The sequence below is a fragment of the Staurois parvus genome, unplaced genomic scaffold (assembly GCF_062004578.1).
Source record: "Staurois parvus isolate SC_StPar_1 unplaced genomic scaffold, SC_StPar_1.0 ptg000018l, whole genome shotgun sequence".
NCBI classification, from domain to species: domain Eukaryota; kingdom Metazoa; phylum Chordata; class Amphibia; order Anura; family Ranidae; genus Staurois; species Staurois parvus.
In genome coordinates this window covers 22,839,152-22,862,924 of record NW_028317814.1, presented here as the reverse complement: position 1 = coordinate 22,862,924, position 23,773 = coordinate 22,839,152, and the positions used below count along the sequence as shown (strand labels likewise).

Here is a 23,773-nt window from a genome sequence, read left to right as displayed (position 1 = left end):
TGTATACAATGGATGGCTTCATTCATGCCATCCATTGTATACTACTGCCTAGCTGTGAATGGTCACAGCAGGTCACATGTCATGTGATTAGCTGTGGCCAAATCACAGCTAAGCACAAAAAAAAAAAAAACCTGAATGAATCGATGTCATTCAGGTAAATTGCGTAAAAAAAAAAAAATACTGATCACTTCCCCAAAGTAGTACAATGTTACTATGGTAACATTGTACTACTTTAGTCATAGTAAAATATGAAAAAAAAATCTTAAAAAAAATTTAAAAAAATGTAATAAAAAATTTAAAATAATAAAAAAAAATATATATATATATTTTTTTCATACTGTCACCAGTCAGTGTCCCTGATCACCGCCATGCCAGTTATATGATGACGCTGTACTGCACTGGTGACAGTATGTAAAAAAAAAATAGTGAAAATAATTTTTTTAATTTTTTAATTTTCCGAAAAATTATGACAAAAAAAATACAACTTCAAAAACTCGCCATTCCTCTTATGACTGTCTACTCTGCAAAAAGGGGTCATTTGGGGATATCTGTACTATTCTGTCTTTCTTGGACCTCAAGAAATTAGATTGGCTGTCAGTACTTCAGGATTGATCAATATTCAGATCTATACCATAGTTTGTGAACTCTATAACTTTCCTACAAACTAAATAATACATCCTAATTTGGGTTATTTTCACCAAAGACATGAAGCAGAATACATCTCGGCCTAAATTTATGAAGAACAATTATTTATTTGTAAACTATCATAACAGAAACAAAGAATTTTTTCAAAATTTTTGGTCTTTTTTTTTGTTAATTTAGCAAAAAATAAAAACCCCAGCAGTGATTAAATACCACCAAAAGAAATCTCTACTTGTGTGAAGAAAACGATAAAATTTTAGTTTGGGTACAATGTTGTATGACCGCGCAATTGTCATTCAAAGTGTGAGAGCGCTGAAACGTGAAAACTGGCCTGGGCAGGAAGGTGTAAAATTGCCCGGTATTGAAATGGGTAAGAATAGACTGGATAAATCTACTGGAAAGCAGTATAGATGGCCTGTCCCGTTTTTTGATTTCATTAGCTTCTGCACGTTTTGTAGAGACAAAAATAATATTAATTATTCAGGAGGTGTGCTGCTAGAGACATCTTTAACTGACTTCTGGTGATTTGACTAGGAGGGGCATAAAAAAAAGACTACGGCTGCTTTCCATCGTAAGATGGGCCACACTTTTTATGCATGTAATTCATACTTAGCTATTTTCATACATTATTCTTCCTCTAATGCCAAAACCGATTGCTCATTCTGAATAACAAATGCCTGGTGAGACCTGATTCATGCACATATATATTTAATCTTTTTTTTTTCCTGTGAACATCCATCATAAGCTGAATCACTTTATGTGCCTTTTATATATTGCTGCAATCTGCTGACAAGCGGCTCAAAGCTAAGCGGGTAAAAAGGAGCAACACAAACAAGTGTTTTTGTAATGAATGTCCCTTCCTGAGAGCTTCTTTTCTTTCTTTTGTGCTTTCTTGGCAGAATTTTATATTCATTTACTTTCAGGCTGCTTAAAGGGTATTTGTAAACCCTAACAATAGTTTTCTCGTATTTGCTCCTTTTTGGTCTGTTGAACATGCAATTGAAAGTCTTTTTATATCATTTTGATGAGCCCCAAAAAACATCAAATTCATTAAATGTGCCAAACTTTTTATTCTAAAGACAAAAGCTTTTTAGGATATATTGTCATCATTAGTAGCATGGATTTATTTATCCTGATGCAGGATATCCATGCTGTATGAGTCTAGCACAGAAGTGCATTCTATCATTTCAGAGGCATTTGGATGGGGTAGATATGCAGAATAGGGTTATTAATTACAGGTACTTATATAGCACCATCAATTTACGCAGCACTTTACATCTATATTGCACATTCACATCAGTCCCTAACCCTCAAGGAGCCTACAATCTAAGGTCCCTAACTTACATTCATACATACTCATACTAGGGCCAATTTAGACAGGAGCCATTTAACCTACCATCATGTCTTTGGAATGTGGGAGGAAACCAGAGTACCCAAAGGAAACCCACGCAGGCACAGGGAGAACATGAAAACTCCATGCAGGTAGTGCCATGGCTGGGATTCAAACTGACGACCCTAGTGCTGCTAGGCAGAAGTGCTAACCACTTAGCCATTGTGCAGAGTGGCACCATTTACTTGAAAGGGTCTTACTTGGTAGGTGCTATGCCTGCCAAAAGCAACAAGGGGGTATAATTCCTCCTGCAAAGCAACACGGTGACATAATTACACCCTTGTCTGCTGCCTCCACAACTAAAGATGGAGTGATGGGGGTGGTAAAAACATAACTCAACCATGGGAATGTAAAACGCTTGTGTGAATGAGCTCTAAGGCTGGCTATACATTGGTCAGTTTTTTTTTATTCAACCAGCGGGTTGAATGAAAAATTTAAACGATTCCCAATCCCACACATTTGATGTGGATGGAGGAATCCTCCCTGCTGCTCCATTGTATTTTGACAGTAGGGAGACTCCCCTGCTGCCAGAATACACAGATCAGAACTGCAGCCTATTGTCTGCTGTGCTGATCGAGTGGCTTTTATCCAACAGGGTGGTTAAACAGACATCTATCATTAGATTGACTTCTGTTCAACCACCGTGGCCAGCCATCGTTCGAAATTCGTCCGGTCCCTGCTGAACCGGACATATTTTGATTCATGTATTGCCAGCCTTAAAGGTTGATTGTTGAGGGAAGGTTAAGTGTTAATGGATTACATTAGGAGATAGGAAAGTTCTAACTTTGGGGGAAGGGGGTGAGCAAATGTTAAGAAACAAACTAGTGTTTAGGGTTGATGAAGGGTCAAGCTATATATAATACATTTTTTCCATTCAACCTCTGGTTTGAATAAAAAAAAAAAAAAATGAGCCAATTCCCCCATCCACGTATTTGATGTGGAATGAGGAATCCTCCTGCTGTGCTATTGTGGGGAGCCTTGCCCACTGTCAGAATACAATGATCAGTGTTGCTGGCTATAACTAGTGGAACTGATATGATGTCCTCCCGGAACGTGCCCCCAGTGGCGCACACCCAGCGCTGTCTGTGATCGCTGTGTCCTTTGGACACAGCTGATCACATGACATGGTAAATGGCCAATCACAGCTGCCTTTTACCACATGATCAGCTGTGTCCAATCACAACTGTTCACCATGTAAATACACTTGCCAGTTATCGGTAGGACCAGGGGCGGACTGACCATTTGGAAACTGGGACACTGCCCAAGAGCCCGGGGTCAGTAGGGGGCCCCATGAGATGCCCCTGGTACCTTTTTCATAGGCTTTTTTGAGTTTGGGCAAGGACACAGGGGCCCCATGATCCCCTATTGCCTGGGGGCCCCATGAGTTGTCAGTCCGCCCCTGGGTAGGACTTTCCTAATGCTGTCACAGTGTGAGGATAGTACTGCTGATAACCGACAACTGTGAAAGACGACATCTGCACTGATAAGCAGGGCAGCCCCAGAAGTGCCCAACATTGCTTCCCAACAGTGTTGCCCATCAGTGTCCAACAGTTCTACCCATCAGCTCCCAACAGTGCTGCACAGCATTGATGCCAATCTGTGCCTGTCAGTGCCGCTTATCAGTGCCGCCAGGCATTGCTGCCAGTCAGTGCTACCTGTTAGTGCCCATCAGTTTCACCTATCAGTACCCATCATTGCCACCTATCAGTGCTGCATCATCAGTGCCTCCTCATCAATGCCCACCAATGCCGCCTCATCAGTGCAGCCTATCAGTGCCACCTCATCAGTGCCCATCAGTGCTACCTGTCATTGCCCATCAGTGCTGCCTGTCAATGCCCATCAGTGTTGCCTATCAGTGCAGCCTCATCAACGCACATCAGTGAAGGAGAAAAATTACCTGTTTGTATAATTTTATAATAGAAACAAAGAAAATCTTTTTTTTCAAAATGCTCGTTCTTTTTCATTTATAGAGCAAAAAATAAAAAAAAATTATAAAAATGTCATATTGGTACAGTGCTCCATGACCGCGCAATTGTCATTGAAAGTATGCTCAAAGCTGAAAATTGGCCTGGGCATGAAGGGGGTAAAAGTGCCCATTAGGCAAGTGGTTCAGGACTTGTTTTATATGTTAGTTTTAAAGTGTTTCGATAAGGGACAGTTAAGTATTGGGATGCTTTAGTTTTGGCTTTACACCAGCATTCTCACTCCAAAATCTACCAGCGCTGGACTTTGTGCACCACAAAAAAATGTATTATTATTAGTAGTAGTAGTAGTAGTAGTGGTAGTAGTATGTCAGATGACTTAACATCATGCAGGAGAGTACAGGCATGCACATAGGTGAAGAAGTTAACGTGTTTTTATATTGTTCTGGAAAAGCTGATGTAAATTAACCACACTCTTTACATTGCAAAGTACTTAGTATTTATGTCTTTTATATTTACAGGGCACAAGATACTATGTTCAGGTATCTGCATATAACATGAAAGGATGGGGAGCGGCACAACCTTCACTTCCAGCTTTTGCTATTCCATCCAGTAAGTTTTGCACATGTGCGATGTCATGTATGGTGATGAATTACTGCAAATAGCCAGACAACAGACTAATGTGTTAGAAAAGTAGACATGCCTATTATCCAGTGGGGAATTTCTGACCTATGCTTTTGTCAATGTAGCACCATTGCAACTTCTAAGAATAACCAACAATAATTACAAGCATGTGATATCTATGAAGTCTATACATAAATATATATGTAGTGATTACCTCTGAAAGGGCCTTGTCTTTTGCCCCAGGTTCTTTTCTCAAGCTAGTGCAGTGGGAGCCAGGCACACAGTGATAACTTGAATAGGCTTCAGGGAGCTGTGGGATAATCCAGTAACACAATGCAATAACAAGAGGACATTCTTCACTTTGTCAAAGATTCTTAGTACAGTCCCTCTAGTAGCAACTAAGGGAATAAGCAGCACTGAGACACCATAAGAACTGTCCCAGTTTAAGCAAGCTCTGGAACCGATGCACAAGGGATAGTAGCAGCACACAGTCACTAACATCCTACACACAGGTCTGTACTCACAATGTCCCAGGATACTTGATGCCTCCTTCCAATATCAGACAGACATTTCTCCCATGAACTCTCCAGACCAGATCCTCTGTGAAATCCCTTAAGTCCCAGCAAGGTTCAACAGAACAGTCCCCCAGCTCTATCATACCTGGGACCTCAATGGGCACATGTAAAACTACAGCTGGGCTGCCCAGATGGGCAGCAGCCCTTAAGGATATGAACATCTCCTCCTGGACCTGGTTGCCTCAGGCCCCAGACTATTTATGCACTCCCCAATCACCTACTGGGCATCCTTCCCCAGGGATTGGCTGAGACCACATAAATATTAAGGCTGTGGATTTGCCTCTTCCAACTAACTACATTCTAGAATCTTCTGAAACTCAGGGGGAAGCAGTTGAACCTGCAGCCAGTGAAGCCTAGAAGAGCCCAAAGCAAATCACAAACTGCTCAACTGATTACAGGGGATCCAACAAGAACTAAATTTACCTAGCCTATCTAGGAGGGTGCTAGTGCTACACACACACACACATATATATATATACTGTTTATATACACTGCTTCATTACTGTTTATCCAGATTGGCATGAGTATGATGGTCGTGCACCAAGAAGAAGAGGTCAAGCAGAAGCCCTGGATCTTCTGCTTAGCCAGGTGAAGACGGGTCACCAGCACTGTGTGTGTCACGGTTAGTAGTTTATGCTGTCCACAGTTTTGGCAAGTTGCGATCATCACACTGTTATTAATTCTGGTCACCAAAACCGAGTTCAAATAGATCATTGTGCATGGTGGTTTGTGTGTACATTATTATGTTATTCCTATATACAAGTTTATTTATACCCAACACCAAGGACAGTGGTTTGTTGTAAGCCAATATAAACAGCTAAACCTTTAATAGCCTAGCCCATGGTCTCCAAACTGTGGCTTGGGGGCCTTATGCGGCAATTTTCTTGCCTCTCTCCGGCCCTTGGGACAATATTCCTACCACTGACAACATCAATGGGGCACTATTCCTCCTGCTAAGAGCTATGATGCGGCACTATTTCTCCTACTGACACCATCAATGGGGCACTTTTCCTCTTGCTAAGACCAATGATGGGGTACTATTTATCCTACTGACAGAATCGATGGGGCACTATTCCTCCTGCTAAAACCAACAATGGGGTACTATTCCTGTTAAAACCAATGATGGGGCAGTTTTTACGCCCACTGATGACGGGACATTTTCTACTCCCACTGGCTACAGCCCCCCCCCTCCCGAAGCCTGAAGGACAGTAAACTGGCCCTTTGTTTAAAAGGTTTGGAGACCACTTTCCTAGCGTATCCAAAATAATGAAAGGTGATTTATGATTGGCTGCTATAGGCTTACTGTATACGCACACCTGTGCAATACGTTTTGTGTTATAAAAGCCTCTAGTGCCTTGCTAACAATAATTAATGACATAAAATCCTATGGAAATTATATGCTGCCTTTGCACTTGGTGTGTGTTGAGATCAAATTGGGTCTCTCTGTTCCAGAACCGTTCAAGAACCAGCCGCAGAGCAGAAAGCATTCTGTTTCCAAGAGCTTGAAGCACCTTTTTCATCCCAGTAGCAAGTTTCTTAAAGGCCTCAAAAGGTAAAAGGAACGGGGTTAGCCCCAAGTATTTGGTTAATGGTAGCTAAATAATTTGCAACCAGTGTATGCCAAACCATAAAGTATATCTAAATCCAACACCTTTTTTAGTTTTTTATAAAGTAATAGAAGGGGTAAAACCCATTCAGGTTTTATCATCTATATTCCACTGGGGAGATTTTCCTTTACGTTTTATCCCTTAGATACAAGAGAGGTAAGGGATATTCTTTAGGCCTGTGTTGGTAAGCTTTGGGCTTGTGTCAAGAGCATTAGTTTGAGACTCCTCTGAGCTCATTCAGAATTCATTGACAGGTACATTTGAGCTGTAACTGACCTCTTTCTAACTTGCCTTTGGCCTGCTTCGAAAAGGTTTTGCACACCCATAGACTTGTATGCATGCAAAACCCATCTGGACGCAAACAAAACCCTTCAACACATTCCCCTATACAGCTGTCACTGCAACAAGTGGAAGGTTTCCCCTCCATTCCTGTATTGGTGACAACTCAAAAATGATATTTTTGTCTCATTTACAGCCCTGCTGATAATGACCCCCAGGACAACTAGGGTGAATCGCAAACAACAATTCAATATGACAGGGGTGCTAACCATTTTGTACTCTAGACTTTAAGTTATGGCTTAAGATAAATCTGAAGGGCATGTTTGACATAAGACCAAAAAATCTTGGCCTGGGATGTCTTGATCTTGCTAATATACCATTTGGGAGGTAAAGAAGTGGAATTCAATTCAGAGCTTGCAGGAAATACTTCATTAACTACAAAATAAGAGCAGTAATTAGAGCTGGCAGTTACCACGTGCAACTAATGCGCAAAACATCCAATCAGAAGCAAATTAGAAAATAAAAGTAAAAATTACGCTTCTAAAGACTATTAAATGCAGTAGCACCTTTTTCATCCCCACTAAGTTTTATAGCTGTCCTATGTTAACCTTTGGAGGGAGCGCCTGATAATTTGTGAAAATAATGACAACAGTGAAAAATCTGTATCTTAATGCTTTCAGGGGTCTGTACCTTGCCTCCATATTTTATAAGGATGACAATGTTCTAGTGACTCACGAAGACCAGATACCAGTGGTGGACATAGATGACTCATATTCATGTCTCTTGATGCAAGACTTCTTGTGGTTCACTAAGGTAGGCTCAGCAAGCCCATTTCCAATGGGTCTCCATATTTACCAAAACAAAAAGACTGATGCTTTCTGGTCTTATTTGTATTCCTTATTATTTCCAAGTGCACAGTGACCACTATTCACTATAGCAGGGTTTCTCAACCAGGGTTCCATGGAACCCTAGGGTTCCTCCAGAGGTTGCTAGTGGTTTCTTGCAATTTCTGCCTCTCAGGCAAATTTCAATTGACACCATTGATCTTTTTTAGCTATCTGTAAAGGGGAAATTCTTCCCAACGACCACAAGAGTAAAGAGCATGTATCCCACTGACCATCACTAATGTATCATGCTTTGCAGATGTAGACTTTTTAGCAGGGATTTCCTGAGACCAGAAAGGTATTTCAAGGCTTCCTCTTTGTTCAAAAGGTTGAGAAAGGTTGCACTATAGTATGTAGGGTTCAGAGAGGATGGGGATACATTTTTATTCCAATCCCACCAAACTATTTACTATGTGGATGTCAGCTGGATGAATAATATCACTGTGCAGAAAATGTGATTGAATTTTCACACTTACCTTTAAAGAAAACCTGTGATTTTCTTTCCATGAAGGGCCAAACAACAGGTTCACTTTAATGCTGCCTTCACCAGGAACACATACTTACCTCTCATTTGCTCCATGCTGCTCCATTACAGTGACAGGATGAAGAAAAAAGTACTGTGCATGCTCTGAGTTGCTCTAGTCTGAACTCAGGGTTGAGAATCTGCCCGCTACCGTGTGATAGTGCTGGGCCAATCACCAAGCACCAGCCCTATGACATAAGCAGAAAGAGAATGAGTCACTATAGGTACTGAGATCTTTAGCAGGTGAATGCAAAGGTAAAGAAAAATAAATATGTGGCTCCTGGGGACATGGGCATTAAGGCTTAAAGGGTTAGTTCATCTTTACAAAAAACTGCCTATGCAGGTGTAATGGCAAATTCTGTGTGCAATAACTAAAAGCAAGTCATATACACGCACACAATCAATAGGTAGTCACACACAGGTACTTTCAATCAGCATTTATACCATTACATATTCTACGCATGTGAAAGACCCTCTACCAAATGAATACCTGCCCTGGCACATCATAGCAAACACTCGGCACTCCAAGAAATAACAGAATCCAACTGCAATATTCTTGCACTGTCAAAACCTCCACTTTTATTATAACAAAACACACAGGAGGATATATTTTATAATTATCACAATCTGCATAATAACACACACCAATAATGATGTGAGCATTACAGCATGAAATAGAAACATCATTTGACAGTGTCACAGCATAGAATTAATACATTACCAAAGCTATGTTAGAAGCTGAAAGGAACAAATCCCATCGGAAGCATACTGCCCAGGGGGTCACGGGGAAGCCGTAAGCATGACTGATTGATGAGCCCATATAGCCTTGGCAAGAATCCTAGTGTCAGAGCGTCCCCTCACACGTGGAATGGCTTCCTAATCGGTCTAACTTGGACTCCCGGCTTTTAAACCATTTTCTGGAAGCTTTCCAATAATGGGCGGGCACCACAACCACCACAAGAGGAGCTATCAGAAAGGTTCTGCGAGGATAACAAAGTATTCCACATCTGAAAAGTCACACTTTTGCTTCAGTTCAGCTTCTTATCTACGCTAAACTTCTTTTCATCTACCCCAAACGTCTTCTCAACTACCCTAAACTTAAAGATTTCTAACTTCTCAAGCAAGTAGACGTCTTTAAACAGGTTCTTATCTTCTAATGTGACATTTCTAGATGTCATAAACACGTTCAATTCCATAAACAAGTTTTTATCTTACTCTAAGCAGAATATCTTGTGACTCTGTTCCTTTAGCTTAGAAAAATGACATTAGTCACCATTCATGCTCCTGGCATTTGGGCAACAATGATTTATTGTGAAAAATTTCCCAAGAAACAAAGTGTCCAAGGCCAACACATTTCATAGGCATTACAGCAGGTAAGGAGCGTGTGTAGATAAAAACACTGTGCAGCTCTGACTAGTTGCTATAGATGTAGGCCATTTATGTACCTCCTGTTGCTTGTTTGAAAAACTCCCAGAGATGCCATTCCTCTATCCTACCTTGTTGCTAGGACATTGCTAAAGCACTCTGTTAAGGCGCAGCTGTTAGTGATCACCTCTACAATCACGAGTGAGATCTCAAATGCTGAGCTTAAAGCCATTGCATCAGGGGAGAGAAAGTGCATGTGAAGAGGTTTGAATCAGAGGAAGAGCTCACTCCTGTGATGGTGAAGGTGAACAGTAACAGCTGGGGGTGTCTTAGCAACATCGTAGCAACAAGGCAGGAAGTTACCTACACCTATAGTAAGAGCATTATTCCACTTTTGGTCAAAGCTGCACAATTTTCTTTTATCTACAGGCACACATTACCTGCATAGGTATTTTTTTGATAAAGGTGAACTAACCCTTTAACACTCCTTGGCCAAATCACAGATTTGCTTTGCCTTGGCTTTTAGATGTTTATTTGTGGTTTATTTTAGAGTTTAGGCCTTGGATGAAGAGTTATAATTAATGCTGTTTTTTTTGTTGTCCACCCCCCAGGTATCATGCATGTGGGATGACATCCTATGGTTGCGGCAGTGTGTTACCGTGTCACAGTCCTCTTGTTCATGTATCCTGCAAACTCGCTTTAAGATGCTGCTAGCCGTGTCACAAATGCAGGTATAAACCTTGACCATTTTTGTTTCCTACTTCCTATATTACTGCTGCAAGATGCTTGCCCCTTTTTTTTTAAACTGTCAACCTAAAGCAAATCATGGGCAGCACAGTGGCTAAGTGGTTAGCACTTCTGCCTGGCAGTACTAGGGTCGCCAGTTCAAATCCCAACCACGGCACCACCTGCCTGGAGTTTGCATGTTCTCCCTGTGCCTGCTTGGGTTTCCTCCGGGTACTCCGGTTTCCTCCCACACTCCAAAGACATGCTGGTAGGTTAATTGGCTCCTGTCTAAGTTGGCCCTAGTATGTGTATGTATGAATGTAAGTTAGGGACCCTAGATTGTACACACCTTGAGGGTTAGGGACTGATGTGAATGTACAATATATTTGTAAAGCGCTGCGTAAACCAATGGCGTTATATAAGTACCTGCAATAAATAAATAATGGGGAAGTGATCTCTTCAGCTACGCTGGGGGCCGGGCTATTATATGTGAAATATCTGAGGAACTTCTTCTATACCATCAATTAACTATTTGATTCTTACCCCCGGTTCACTTCTATGCAGCTGTGCGGGCCGCGTTCTGCTCGGGCACGAGAGCTCATTCATTTGAATGGACTCCCGTGCCCGTGACACGCAGAGAAAGAAGTCCCTGCACTACTTTGGAAAACGCAGCCCACACGGGAACCTCGGTTCCCAGTACTGTTGCGTTTCCCAGTGTGTGTGGTGGTGCGGCTGCACGGATTTTCGTGCGTATCCGCAGCAGCACCACCCGCACAGATGTGAACCGGGGGTTATTGGGCCGCATAGATGAGGGACACTTGGCGGCAGCACACTAGTATCTATCATACCTGCAGCGCTGATGTCCCCTTACCGGACACTTTGACCGTCGGTATGCACAGTGTATTGAGGAATCAGGATGGCGAATAATTTCCATTCCAGGTGAGCACAGACAAACCACACATGTGAAGGGAAGAAGGAAAAGCACTGCAGCAAGGAGATTCTTTGAGGTTTGCAAAGTTTTAAGGTGGAGAATTCATCTAATATCTGCAAGAGGATTTCCATTGAGGATTACCTGCCATTCTGATTCCCCACTGCATTGCGCTTACTGGTCGGCGTTATAGTCCGGTTTGGGCATCTTTTAAAGCGGAGTCACTATCCTATACTAGGGAGAGGATATCTACTGGAAATTATTCGCCATACTGATTCCTCAATACACTGCGCATACCAACTGGTGTTATACGGTCAAAGTGTCCGGTAAGGGGACAATTTTTTCTGGGTTTATGCTGACGGTTTATGAGATCAAGATTTTCTCCTTTATTTTATTTCTGTCTGTTATATCTGTTTGAGGATTTATATGGACTTTAATTTGGACATTATTATTATTTATCAATTATTATTTTTTAATTAGCACTTTATTTCTTCTGTTTACATTTCGCAGTATCGCCTTATTTGTCAGCTGCTTCTTGTCTTATTCATTTTTTAAAAAGATTTTTTTCTGGAATATTGCTATTTTCTAGCGCAGGTACTTGTGCTTTTTATTAATCAAAAAGGTATACCTGATTGTGTGATCTAACAATACACATGTGTATAGGAATTAGTTCACAGTAAGGCCAGCCATACATGGGTCGAAAATCGGATCTTAGAATAATCGGCTGATTTTCGCTCTGTTAGTGGGTCAATGGCACCGGCCGATTTACGTGGTTCCTCCCCTTTTCGGTGATCGGCATGTTGGAAAATTCATGAAAAACAACCGATTTTCGACTCAATAATGGTCAAATCGTACAATCGTTTTTCCAAGAAGAATATGCGCATGAGCCGTTACCTGGAAGGAACAGAAGTTTTGCACGTTATATGGGGTGAACTTTATGACTTGGTCGGCCGATTTTCGAAATCAATGATGGCACCAATGGATTACCCAGCGAATGACGTTTCTGATTTTCGGACGAAAAATTGTTCGGAATTTGAACAATGTATGGCCTGCATAAGGCCTCATGTACACATGAACTCACCTAGTTGTTAAAACTTTCCTGGCAGCAGAAAAACGCTAAACACAGCAAAAACGCGTGGAAATGCGGTACCACGTTTAGCCGCGTTTAGCGCTTGGACGTTTATTCATATGATTGGCACGAGTATTTTCCATTGACCTGGATAAACTCCCAAGCACTAAACTTGGCTAAACGCAGTACCGCATTTACATGCGTTTTTGCTGCGTTTACCGTTTTTTGGCCAAAATGTTCCTCTACTGAACACGATTATTCTCCTTTCAGAAGAGGAACGTCTAACTGTCCCTAAACTCTGCTGCTCCTAAACTCTGGTAAAAGCATATGTGTACATGGACACACAGGCTTTTACTGAGTTGATTTCAGGGGATTTGGCAAAAAAAAAAATCGCCAAGAGCTCCTAAACTCACGTTTTAGGAGCAGCAGTGTACATGAGGCCTTAAGCTGGCTGTACTCTAGCAGATTTTGGATTGGATGTTCATGCGAACACTAGTACGAAAATTCTCAGCACATTCGGTGGCTTGGTTATTAATTTAAATGTACTTTGTTTGCTTTTAACATTCTGAATGGACTTTCCTGAACGAAAACCACATACATTGCTAGAAATTTGTTCATTCGAAAAAAATGTTCCTTCTTGCTCCTTTGAACTTGTCTCATCAGTGTGGTCAATTTGATCCCACTAATGATTAAAAGATTGAATGAACGTTCTTCAAAGAAACATTTAGAAAGTCAGGGCCTGGACTGAGCAGAGCTAAAAAGGGAGGGCCAGCGTGATTGGGGCGTGCAGACGAGGCGGAGCGTGTATTTGGGTGGGAGTATATGCAGGAAGTAAGGGGGTGGTTACTCACCTGATTGGAGTACGCAACCTTGAGGGGTGGTCTTGCCAGGATTAGGAAGTGGGATGGGTCTTGTCGGAGGTCAGTCGGAGCTTGTGTCAGGGGGGGTTGTGGTTTCTCCCGCCCTCCCTCCCTGGAGTTTTTCGTGTTTTGTTTTGCTGTTTTGGTTTTTTCTTTGTGTTTGCCCTGTTGTTTGTTTTGTGTGGTTTCATTGAATTTGTTTCTTGCTTGGACAGGCATTTGTGTCCCGAGGTGTTTGTCTGTTTTGTCATGGCAGCCGGCAGGGGTCGATGGGTCTTTGAAGGCGGTGTTGGAGTTACAATTTGGTGGATTATGGGTTGGGCCCATCGTAGGTATGGGTGTTCCTTCCCAGTTATTAGGTCACGTTGGTAATGTGGGACTTCATTGGCTGTATCTGGGACTACGTAACTGTAGTATTGTCCCTGAGGCGGTGTAGTAGCGGCTGGGGACCTTTTCATTGGGTGTCAGATACAGACAAATTTTGGATGTAACGGTGCCTTCGAAGACCTTCGACCCGGTTGGGATTATTACTGTCAGTTAATATTTGAGTGTACAGTAAGAAGTGTTATGTTAGAGTTATGTTAAATAAATGGCTGCTATGGCCGGTTTTACACTGAAAGAGAGCCGCATGTTTATTTAGGTGGGGAAGGTTGAAGGGTGGTGGTGGTTTTTTATGGATTAGGGGTAAGTATTAGCCTCGATATTCTGAATGTCCATCAGTCATGAAATTCTACGGCTAAGGGCTCATGTACACGGGACATTTGGAAAACTCTTCTGAACGATGGAAACTGACTGCTGGAAAACGTAGGTTAAAAAACGTCAGTCTAGCTGCGTTTGAATAATGCGTTTATGCACGATTATAAGTGTTTGCGTTTAGCGTTTATAAGTGTTTGCGTTTAGAAGCGCTTTTAAAAGATATCCTCAGGAGACCTTCCCAAATGCCCAGAAAAACAGTAAAAAATTAACTATTTCAGACATTTTCAGAGAAATAGAGAGAGCAGAAGCAGAGAGAGCAGTATGTGTTGAGATGACCTGTCTTTTCTGGTTCTATTCACTATGGATCCCATCATGAGCATAATGCGGCACGTTCTACCATTTTTTTCCTTCATGCGAAACCTGGAACTGACTGCGCTGGTGTACCGGGTCCATTTGAGTACCTGGAAAACGCTTTGCATGCATTTCTGATGATGAAAAAAAGGCTCTGGACAGCATCTGGACATGGAACAGTTAAAAAACGTTTCTAAATGCAAACGCTTATAAACGCGGTTAACTGCGTTTACAAGCGTTTGGCATTTGAAACGCCAGTAAAATCTACTCCTGAACGCAAGTTTGGTGCGTTAAAAAAATCGTCTGTAAACTCAACTGCCTGTAAATGACTGTGTACATGGACACATAGGAAAACATTAGGGAGAGTTCAGGGGCTGCTGAAAAAAAATGCAAAAAAGCTCCTGAACGTGTGTTTATCAGCTGCAGTGTACATGGAGCCTGAACATGGATTGATCTTCAGGGCTCATGTACACTGCAGCTGATAAAATCACGTTTAGGAGCCATTCATCATTTTTTTCAGCAGCCCCTGAACTCACGCTAATGTTTTCCTATGTGTCCATGTACACATCATCGTTTACAGTTGTTTACAGTTGTTTTTTTGAACGCAGAAATCTTGCGTTTAGCAGTAGATTTTATCAGTGTTTCAAACGCTTGTAAACGTTGCTAAATGCGGCTAACCGTGTTTATAGGCGTTTGTGTTTGAATTTTTTTTAACTCTTCCATTTCCAGATGCTGTCCAGAGCCTTTTTTCATAATGAAAAATGCATGCAAAGCGTTTTCCCGGTACTCAAATGGACCTGGCACACCATATTTTGAGGTTTTGCATGAAAAAAAATATGTTAGACACTGCTGCAATAATTTCTGCACAGAAATGAGCTGTAACACATCCAAACACCGCAAAGAAAAAAAAAAAAGACAGCTAATCTCAACACATACTGCTCTCTCAGCTTCTGCTCTCTCTATTTCTCTCAAAATGTCTGAAATAGTTAATTTTTTACTGTTTTTCAGTGTATTCTGGCATTTGGGAAGGTCTCCTGTGGTTATGTTAAAAAAACTCTTCTAAACGCAAATGCGCAGAAACGCGGTATGCAAACGCAGCTAAACAGACATTTCTTATCCTACGTTTTCCAGCAGTCAGTTTCCATCGTTCAGAAGTGTCTCGTGTACATGGAGCCTCAGAGACCAAGGCAAGTGTGAAGCGTTTCTCTGTAGTGTGTAATCAGTATTTCCAACAATAACCAGACAGATATGGATGACTGTCATCTGTTTCATTTTCCTTTTTATCAGATCATGACAAAATGACATCTGTTTCTATACTAAAGTGTCATAATCCAATGACAATGAATACATTCAGATACAGAGGCCCTGCAAGCTGCACACTGCTGTGTTTGAAACATATCAAGTGTTCTTAGATTGTAAGCTCCCAGGATCAGGGCCCTCCTAACCCTCTTGTATTGAACTGTATTGTTCTGTATTGTCTCCCGTTATATTGTAAAGTGCTGAGCAAGCTGTTGGCGCTATATAAATCCTGTATAATATTAATAGTGTTCTAGTGACATTGTGTCATTCTCATCCCTCTCCTTAAATCTTCTTTCCTTTTCTAAAGGGTCTACTAGGATTCCAAGACTTGGGGCAGGTTTTCTTCGAGCCCATTAAAGACAAGCAAGGAAATATTCTGATTGTGACTCTGAAGGAGGTGAAACTGAGCCAGACGCTGGAGAACGTACGCTGGATGCCGGTGTTTAAACTGCAGACTCACAGGAAGTCTGTCTCATCACCGGAGGAGCCCAGCGCTTTGGATGTCCTACTGATGACACTGCATGTGAGTTGACCTTCTCGGCTTACAGTAGTTGGAGGAAGGAAGTGAGTGAGGTGTGTGTTATCTCCAGGAATGTGAAAGCTGCCTCTTGTGCTCCCATATGACCTGTCCCTGCATATGTTTCATCTGACTTCTCCCCATCTCATCTGTTCAGATCAGCAGCACCTCCAAAGCTGCCTTCATCTAAGGCGACTTTAATGAAAGAAACAGAATATTACACATGTCATGTACTATCATTGTTAAGGGGCTGTGGATTAAAGAGACCCTGTCACCAACCTAACAAAACTGCAGGTGAAACCGTAGAAAAACCAAACACTTTCAATGCTTACTTTCAGTGTTTTACATTTCAATAAATTATATTTTTATCAACTGAAAATATGCCTTTTAACTTTTTTGATTTCTTCAGGAAAGTCAGCTTGCTAACACATCCACCTCCTTACTTGTAAGTCTTAGTCCTTTCCTCTTGTGGGAGTGTCTAATTTATCTCTGTGCTGGTCAAAATCCTCTGCCCCTCCCCTCAGCTCCTTACATCTCTGTGCTGGTCAAGATCCTCTGCCCCTCCCCTCAGCTCCTTACATCTCTGTGCTGGTCAAGCTCCTCTGCCCCTCCCCTCATCTCCTTACATGACCTTTTATGTAGCTGCAGGGAGAGGAGTGAAGGGGAATACTATAGAGCAGTGGTCTCCAAACTGCGGCCCAGGGGCCAAATGTGGCCTTTTTCTTGTCTTTATCCGGCCCTGGGGTACTTTTCTATCCACTGACACCATCAGTGGGACATAATTTCTGTCCCTGACACCAACAGTGGGTCAGTATTCCTTCCAATGACACTATTGAAAGGGCACAATTTCTCCCACTGACAGCAATGATGGGGCACTATTCCTCCCACTAACACCAACAATGGGGCACTATTCCTCCCACTGACACCAATGAGGGGTCACTATTCCTCCCACTGACACCAACAATGGGGCTCTATTCCTCCCACTGACACCAACAATGGGGCACTATACCTCCCACTGACACCAACAATGGGGCTCTATTCCTCCCACTGACACCAACAATGGGGCTCTATTCCTCCCACTGACACCAACAATGGGGCACTATTCTTCCAACTGACACCAGCGATGGGGCACTATTCATCCCACTGACACCAGCGATGGGGCACTATTTCTCCCACTGACACCAGCAATGGGGCACTATTCCTCCCACTGACACCAGTGATGGGGCTCTATTCCTCCCACTGGCACCAACAATGGGGCACTATTCTTCCCACAGACACAAACAATGGGGCACTATTCCCCCCACTGACACCAGCGATGGGGCACTATTCCTCCCACTGAAACCAGCGATGGGACACTATTCCTCCCACTGACACTAACAATAGGGCACTATTGCTCCCACTGACACCAATGATGGGGCACTATTGCTCCCACTGACACCAACCATGGGGCAGAATTCCTTCCATTGACACCAATGATGGGGCACTAGTCCTCCCACTGACAAAGATAGGGCATTGTTTACACCCACTGGATGCCAGGACATTTTCTATTCCCACTGACCCCAGTCCAGCCCCCTAAATTCTCAAGGACAGTAAACTGGCCCTATGTTTAGAAAGTTTGGAGACCCCGGCTATTGAGTGTTACTTGAGTGAGCTGTGAGCCTGCCGGGGCTGCTGCCATCACATTTGGACACTGGGCGTTTTGCTAATTTCTCCTAGATGCCTTTCTTCCTGGCAGCTGTGGTTTGCCAGAAAAAACACTTGACGCTTATAAATGCATTTAGGTGCATCAAGCACTTGGGTATCAAATAATTTCATTGGCCGGAATAATAATTTATTCTGGCCATTGAAATTAATTAATGTTCACATGCTATTAGACACTTTTACAAGCGCCAAACATTTTTTCGGCCAAAATGCTGCTGCTCTTGCATGCGCTGGCTATTGTTTTTTTCTCTGCCTCCAAACTCCTATGTGTGCATGTACACATAGGCTAAGACCCCTTTCACATGGGGCAGACTCCATCAAGCGGATCCACTGTCTGCTGATCCCCGCTGAGAAGGCAGCTGACAGGTCCGTGTCTGTCTGTGCAGAGCGGACACGGGCACAGCCCATTGTTCTCTATGGGGCGGTCGGATGTAAATGGACTGACTGTCTGTTTATATCTGACTGTTATCCGATCCACTAGACGGATGGTGAACGTATCCCCATTTGTCTGACTTTTGCGGATTGGATGAAGGCGGGTGTAAACAGACACATGTCCATTTACATCCTATGAACACATAGGCTAAGACCCCTGTCACATGGGGCAGACTCCGTCAAGCAGATCCACCTGCTCAGGGGGGGATATGTCTGCTGATCCCCACTGAGAAGGCGGATGACAGGTCCGTGTCTGTTTGTGCAGAGCGGACACGGGCACAGCCCATTGCTCTCTATGGGACGGTCGGACGTAAATGGACTGACGGCCTGTTTATATCCGACTGTCATCCGATCCACTAGTCCAGCCTTTCTCAACCAGGGTGCCCAGACACCCTGGGGTGCCTTGAGGTTTCTTCAGGGGTGCCTTGGCAAAATGTCTAAAAATTGCCCAAAACTTGTATACAAGCCAGCGGGTGGACAGGCCTGCCTTTTCGTTAATAAATCACCTCTAATGTTAGGTGTCCTACAAGTGTGGATGTTGCTGCATTATTATTATTATACAGGATTTATATATTATTATTATTATACAGGATTTATATATTATTATTTTTATTATACAGGATTTATATATTATTATACAAGATTTATATATTATTATTATTATACAGGATTTATATATTATTATTATACAGGATTTATATATTATTATTATTATTATACAGGATTTATATATTATTATTATTATACAGGATTTATATATTATTATTATAGAGGATTTATATAGCGCCAACAGTTTGCTCAGCACTTTACAATATAACGGGAGACAATACAGCAACAATACAGTTCAATACAAGAGGGATAGGAGGGCCCTGATCCTTGGAACTTACAATCTAGAAGATTATAAAAACTATTAGAACAGTTTCTCATATTTTAGAATGGGGTGCCCTTTTAAAATTATGGACAGTCTTTAGGCACCCTATTTTAGAATGGGGTGCCTCAAGACTGTCCATAATTTTAAAGGGTGCCTCGGGACTACCCATAATTTTTAAAGGGTGCCTTGACTGAATAAAGGTTGGGAAACACTGCACTAGATGGATGGTGAACGTATCCCCATTTGTCTGACTTTGGCGGACCGGATCGGATGAAGGTAAATGTAAACAGACACATGTCCATTTACATCCACTCCCCATAGAGAACAATCGGTAGTCTGATCAAGTCTGCCTGAAAAAAGGACAGGCGGACCTGATTGGTCTGATCATGTGAAAGGGGTCTTACATGCAGGGGTGTTTAGAGGCAATAAAAAAAAACACCAGACTTCCTTACCAGTCACTTTAGAAATGTCCCGTTTGCATGAGGCCTTAAGATGGTGGCACCTAGAAGCTCAAGTCAGGTCTTTTGGATATCGGCTTTTACAGATAAATAACTTGTAAAATATGTTATAGTCACATATAATCTTATGGGAAGAATTTTTATTGAAATGAATGGTGTGGCAACAGGGTCTCTTTATTAAACAAAAGGTAATGCAGAATATTTATAGAACCAACATAGATTAATAAACAGGCAATTTCTGTACAATTTCTCTTTATGTATGGGGTATTTGGTGCCTTTGTGAATGTGAATGATTTAACCTTCCTTTTTTTCTCTCAGGGGTCCCCCTTTCATTGTCCTTTAATGGGCAGAGGTGCTCCCCTTATATGTCGGGGTAGTATGTCTGCAACATTGCTTTGTCATAGGACAGGGGTCACCAGCTGAAAGTGGATGTGTTTGGCTGCCATGAGCTTCACTTTGAAGTGTAGTCTAGTGTTAGCCATGGAATATACTCAGAATTGTACTTTTTTTGTAAATAAATGTGTAAGAAGGTAATAACTTTAAAGTTGTAATGTAAATAAAAAAGTAAAATTTTGTTATGCCATAGAGAAAATGTACATCACTTAATTGTGTCTAAGCAGTACCCTAAAATGTACCCTTTGTCTGAAATTCCTCCTGAAAAATAGCAGGGCACCTCCTGGTGTGAGGGTACCAGGCACTCCTATATCATATATATCTGCAGTGTAAGGTTGAAGTATGTATACATGAAACCCTCACCATATAAAACTACCCATTAAGTTATAAATAGAAATGAAAGGCAAAACATTTGTGTATACAGTACATATACAAGAGCCACAAAACTGACCACACTCTGCTCTCATGCCTAGTATGGTCAGTTTTTATTAGGAAAGCAGGGAGACTGACAGGAACAACAGAGATTTCACACAAGTGAGGCAACAGAATACTTTTTCATACAAGTACATGGTACAGCAGGCACATATTAGGAATATGCTGAAATAAGTAATTGCTGCCTCTAACTGCTAGTTTAAGATTGGTGATCCCTGCCGTGCTGCTCACTGTTCTCCTTGCTGGAGGCTCTGACTTGAGGAAACAAAAACCTGCCTCTACCAAGATGGACACCACCATACAGAGACTCCGTACAGAACAAGGAATTGTAAATCAGTAATGGGGAAGATCTGCTGCAGGGAGATCACATGCAATATTAGCGTCTAGTCCTTTGCCTTCTGCCTGCCCCTTTTTGGGTCAAAAGTCTAGAGATCAACTTTTTAAATATCAGCTCTAGGACTGTGAAAATATTACTCCTTTCTTAAAATGTGCAATTCAGCAGCAAATGTACTGTGACAATGGCTGCTGGTAACATATCCATCCGGTGCTAAGAACGTTAATAGGGATATTTACAATAAGACTTCTACAGGTGCTGGTTACCACCCTTTGGGTATGAACAGTTATGGAGCGATTCTTACAAATCAGGAACCCCACTTTTATTTAGCACTTTGTGTGCAGCCTAATTAATAGTACTCGTGATCTTCAGATAAGTTCATGTTGTTATTTTTTAATAAATGCCTTTTAATTCTGATTTATCATTTATAAAACAGACATTTCCATGTAAGACCATTCATACATTTTACACATGAGCTTCACTTGAAGCTGTGTCACCTCAGCTGTAGGATGGTGGATTGGGAAAGAGTACACTTGGGTCTCATTCACGCTTGTGATTGGGGCAGTCTGCGATTATCCATGGGATCCATGCAGTTATGTGTGGATGCCAAGCCCCATTGAAAGCAATAGGAACCTGACAGTGCCAGAAACTATTTGTGACCATACACATGTAATTGCTTATACAGTGATCATCTTTGGATGTTTGGCCCTGGACACAGAGGGGGGATTTACTAAAACTGGACAGTGCAAAATCTGGTGCAGCTCTGCATAGAAACCATCTTCCTGGTTTTATTGTCAAAGCCTAATTAAACAAGCTGAGTTTAGAAGCTGACTGGCTACCTTGGCTACCTCAATCTGTCTTTAAATGGCCGTGAATATCTGCGGGCATTGTCAGGCCACCATGGTTTTCAATGGGGCTTCCAGCTTGCACGTAATTGCATGGATCCCCACTGAGTCCCCCTTGGGTAATTGCAAACGGTCACATTTGCAAGTATGGACTTGGCCTTAAAGGAATACTTTACTGAGAGAAACATGTGATGGGCCATTGGTCCTTCTGCAAATTCTAGTTCCCTGGCTCTTGCTTTATTATTGCGTCTCCCTTACCTGGAACAAACAGGCCCAGAGGGACATCTGATTTTACCATGTCAGTGACTCAAACCTTAATGAACCTATTTGGTCAGTGCACTAGCCAGACAGCTAGCATCTTCAGAAGATGACAGGCAATGGGTGTCCCCATGTGCCTCTCAGAAAGGTTTGCTTCAAGTCATGTACTGTAGCAGAGGCTGAGAACTGAGTGATTCCTTCTGTTCTATGGTTTCTACACTATACAGGAGTATTTTGTTATGCATTCCAGGAGAAACTGGCTTACCACAGAAGAAGCAGCCAAGCTTTGCCTCCTGGCCTCTATCTGGGATATCTGAAGCTGTGCAGTGCGGTAGACCAGATCCGAGTGTTGGTTCCTGAACGATTACCCAACATCCTCTGTAATGTCAAAATACGAGCCAATTCAAACGTATCCAGGTGAGTTTCCTTCAAACACAGATCTAGCATTATTCAGCAAAGGATCATTGCCTTCATGGAACAAAGGCCTTCCTCTGGAACCTGATCCACATCCCACTGGGCCTGGTTAACCATGTGGCTGAAATAAGAACTACCGGTATTTCTAGTCACCTGGTGCTATCAACCAGATTCTCCCTTTCATTGCTCAGCTGCTGGTTGGAAGCTAATGAATTGCTATGGGGCAGCACAGACAGTGGTTATTGCAGATACTTTGTTAAATACGGCCCAGTGGCGTTTGCATTTGAGTATACTACCTAAAAAAATGTCAAGAATAATGCACTACACTGTCTATTGTCTAACTACATTTTCTTACATCTATGTGATTGCTCGCTGAGCATGTCTGATTATGCAACAAAACATATACCAACCAAAAAAAATACAACAAAATATTGTTTAACAAAATTACACATTTTGCATAGGCCCAAAATCCAGTAATACTTATCACATTGCAAAGGTATAATTAGAACCCTCTGAGCCCCGGTGCAAGAAACCATAATGGGCCACTCTGATCCACCCATGGTTTCAGAACACCAGGACCCAGTTGCAAGTGAAATCTTTGTGACCTCCTGGTAGTTCCTTCACTAGTGTCAGTATTTTTATATTCGTGTTATTTTATTTTTTACTATTTTTTTACAATTGTATATTGTTTTTTTACAATATTATTTTTTACAATTTTTAGGAGCCCCATTAGGGGGCTTTGTTGAAATATCAGGGATCTAATCAGACCTCTGATGTTTCACCTTTGAGACAGAGAAAAGAGATTGAGAACACATCCTTCAATCTCTTTCTCTGTACCCTAAGCTGCACAGAATGAATGAGCAAGAATAGCTCTGTACAAAGCTTCCCGTTCATTCATAGATGGAAGCATAGTAAACACAGTTTAGTATGCTTCATTTATGAATGAACAGAGTCAGTGATCAGTATGGATGACTGACTCTATTCATTAAGACAATGAAAGGACCAGTAAATAACATATTTACCAGCCCCTTTCCCACTCTCCACCCTGACAGATCTCCCTCAACAGCCAGTGGGAGAGGAGAGGGGGGAACACAACAGCGCTTCAGTGGATGAAGGGGGGCTGGGGGAGTACACAGACGTCTGGGGCAGCAGGAGGTGGATAGAAGGGGTGGCAGGGTGGCATGTAGAGGAACTGATCCCGTCCATTCACCTCCATATGCCGTCCCTCTTATCTAGGTGTAGAGAGGGCCACACGGGCACCCTGGAGCATGGGGTTGGGTTGCAGTTGCAACTCTTGCAACTCTTGCAATCCATGTATGTACGCCTCTGTGACATTGTTCAAGTTACAGCAACATCCCTAAATTGTTACTACAGACTT

The 23,773-nt window shown here is 42.1% G+C and overlaps 1 protein-coding gene across 4 annotated transcripts in view; it reads left to right on the top strand.

Annotated features, from left to right (window-relative positions):
• Positions 1 to 23,773, top strand: part of LOC149473188 (ankyrin repeat and fibronectin type-III domain-containing protein 1-like) — a 455,911-nt gene that overhangs the window by 372,397 nt on the left and 59,741 nt on the right. For all 4 annotated transcript variants that reach the window (XM_089683050.1, XM_089683059.1, XM_089683065.1 and 1 more), the window contains 7 exons: positions 4,476 to 4,566; positions 5,668 to 5,775; positions 6,606 to 6,705; positions 7,720 to 7,852; positions 10,423 to 10,542; positions 16,048 to 16,263; positions 22,232 to 22,398. In XM_089683050.1, the coding sequence (XP_089539176.1) occupies positions 4,476 to 4,566; positions 5,668 to 5,775; positions 6,606 to 6,705; positions 7,720 to 7,852; positions 10,423 to 10,542; positions 16,048 to 16,263; positions 22,232 to 22,398 (935 nt within the window). The remainder of the gene's footprint in view (positions 1 to 4,475; positions 4,567 to 5,667; positions 5,776 to 6,605; positions 6,706 to 7,719; positions 7,853 to 10,422; positions 10,543 to 16,047; positions 16,264 to 22,231; positions 22,399 to 23,773) is intronic.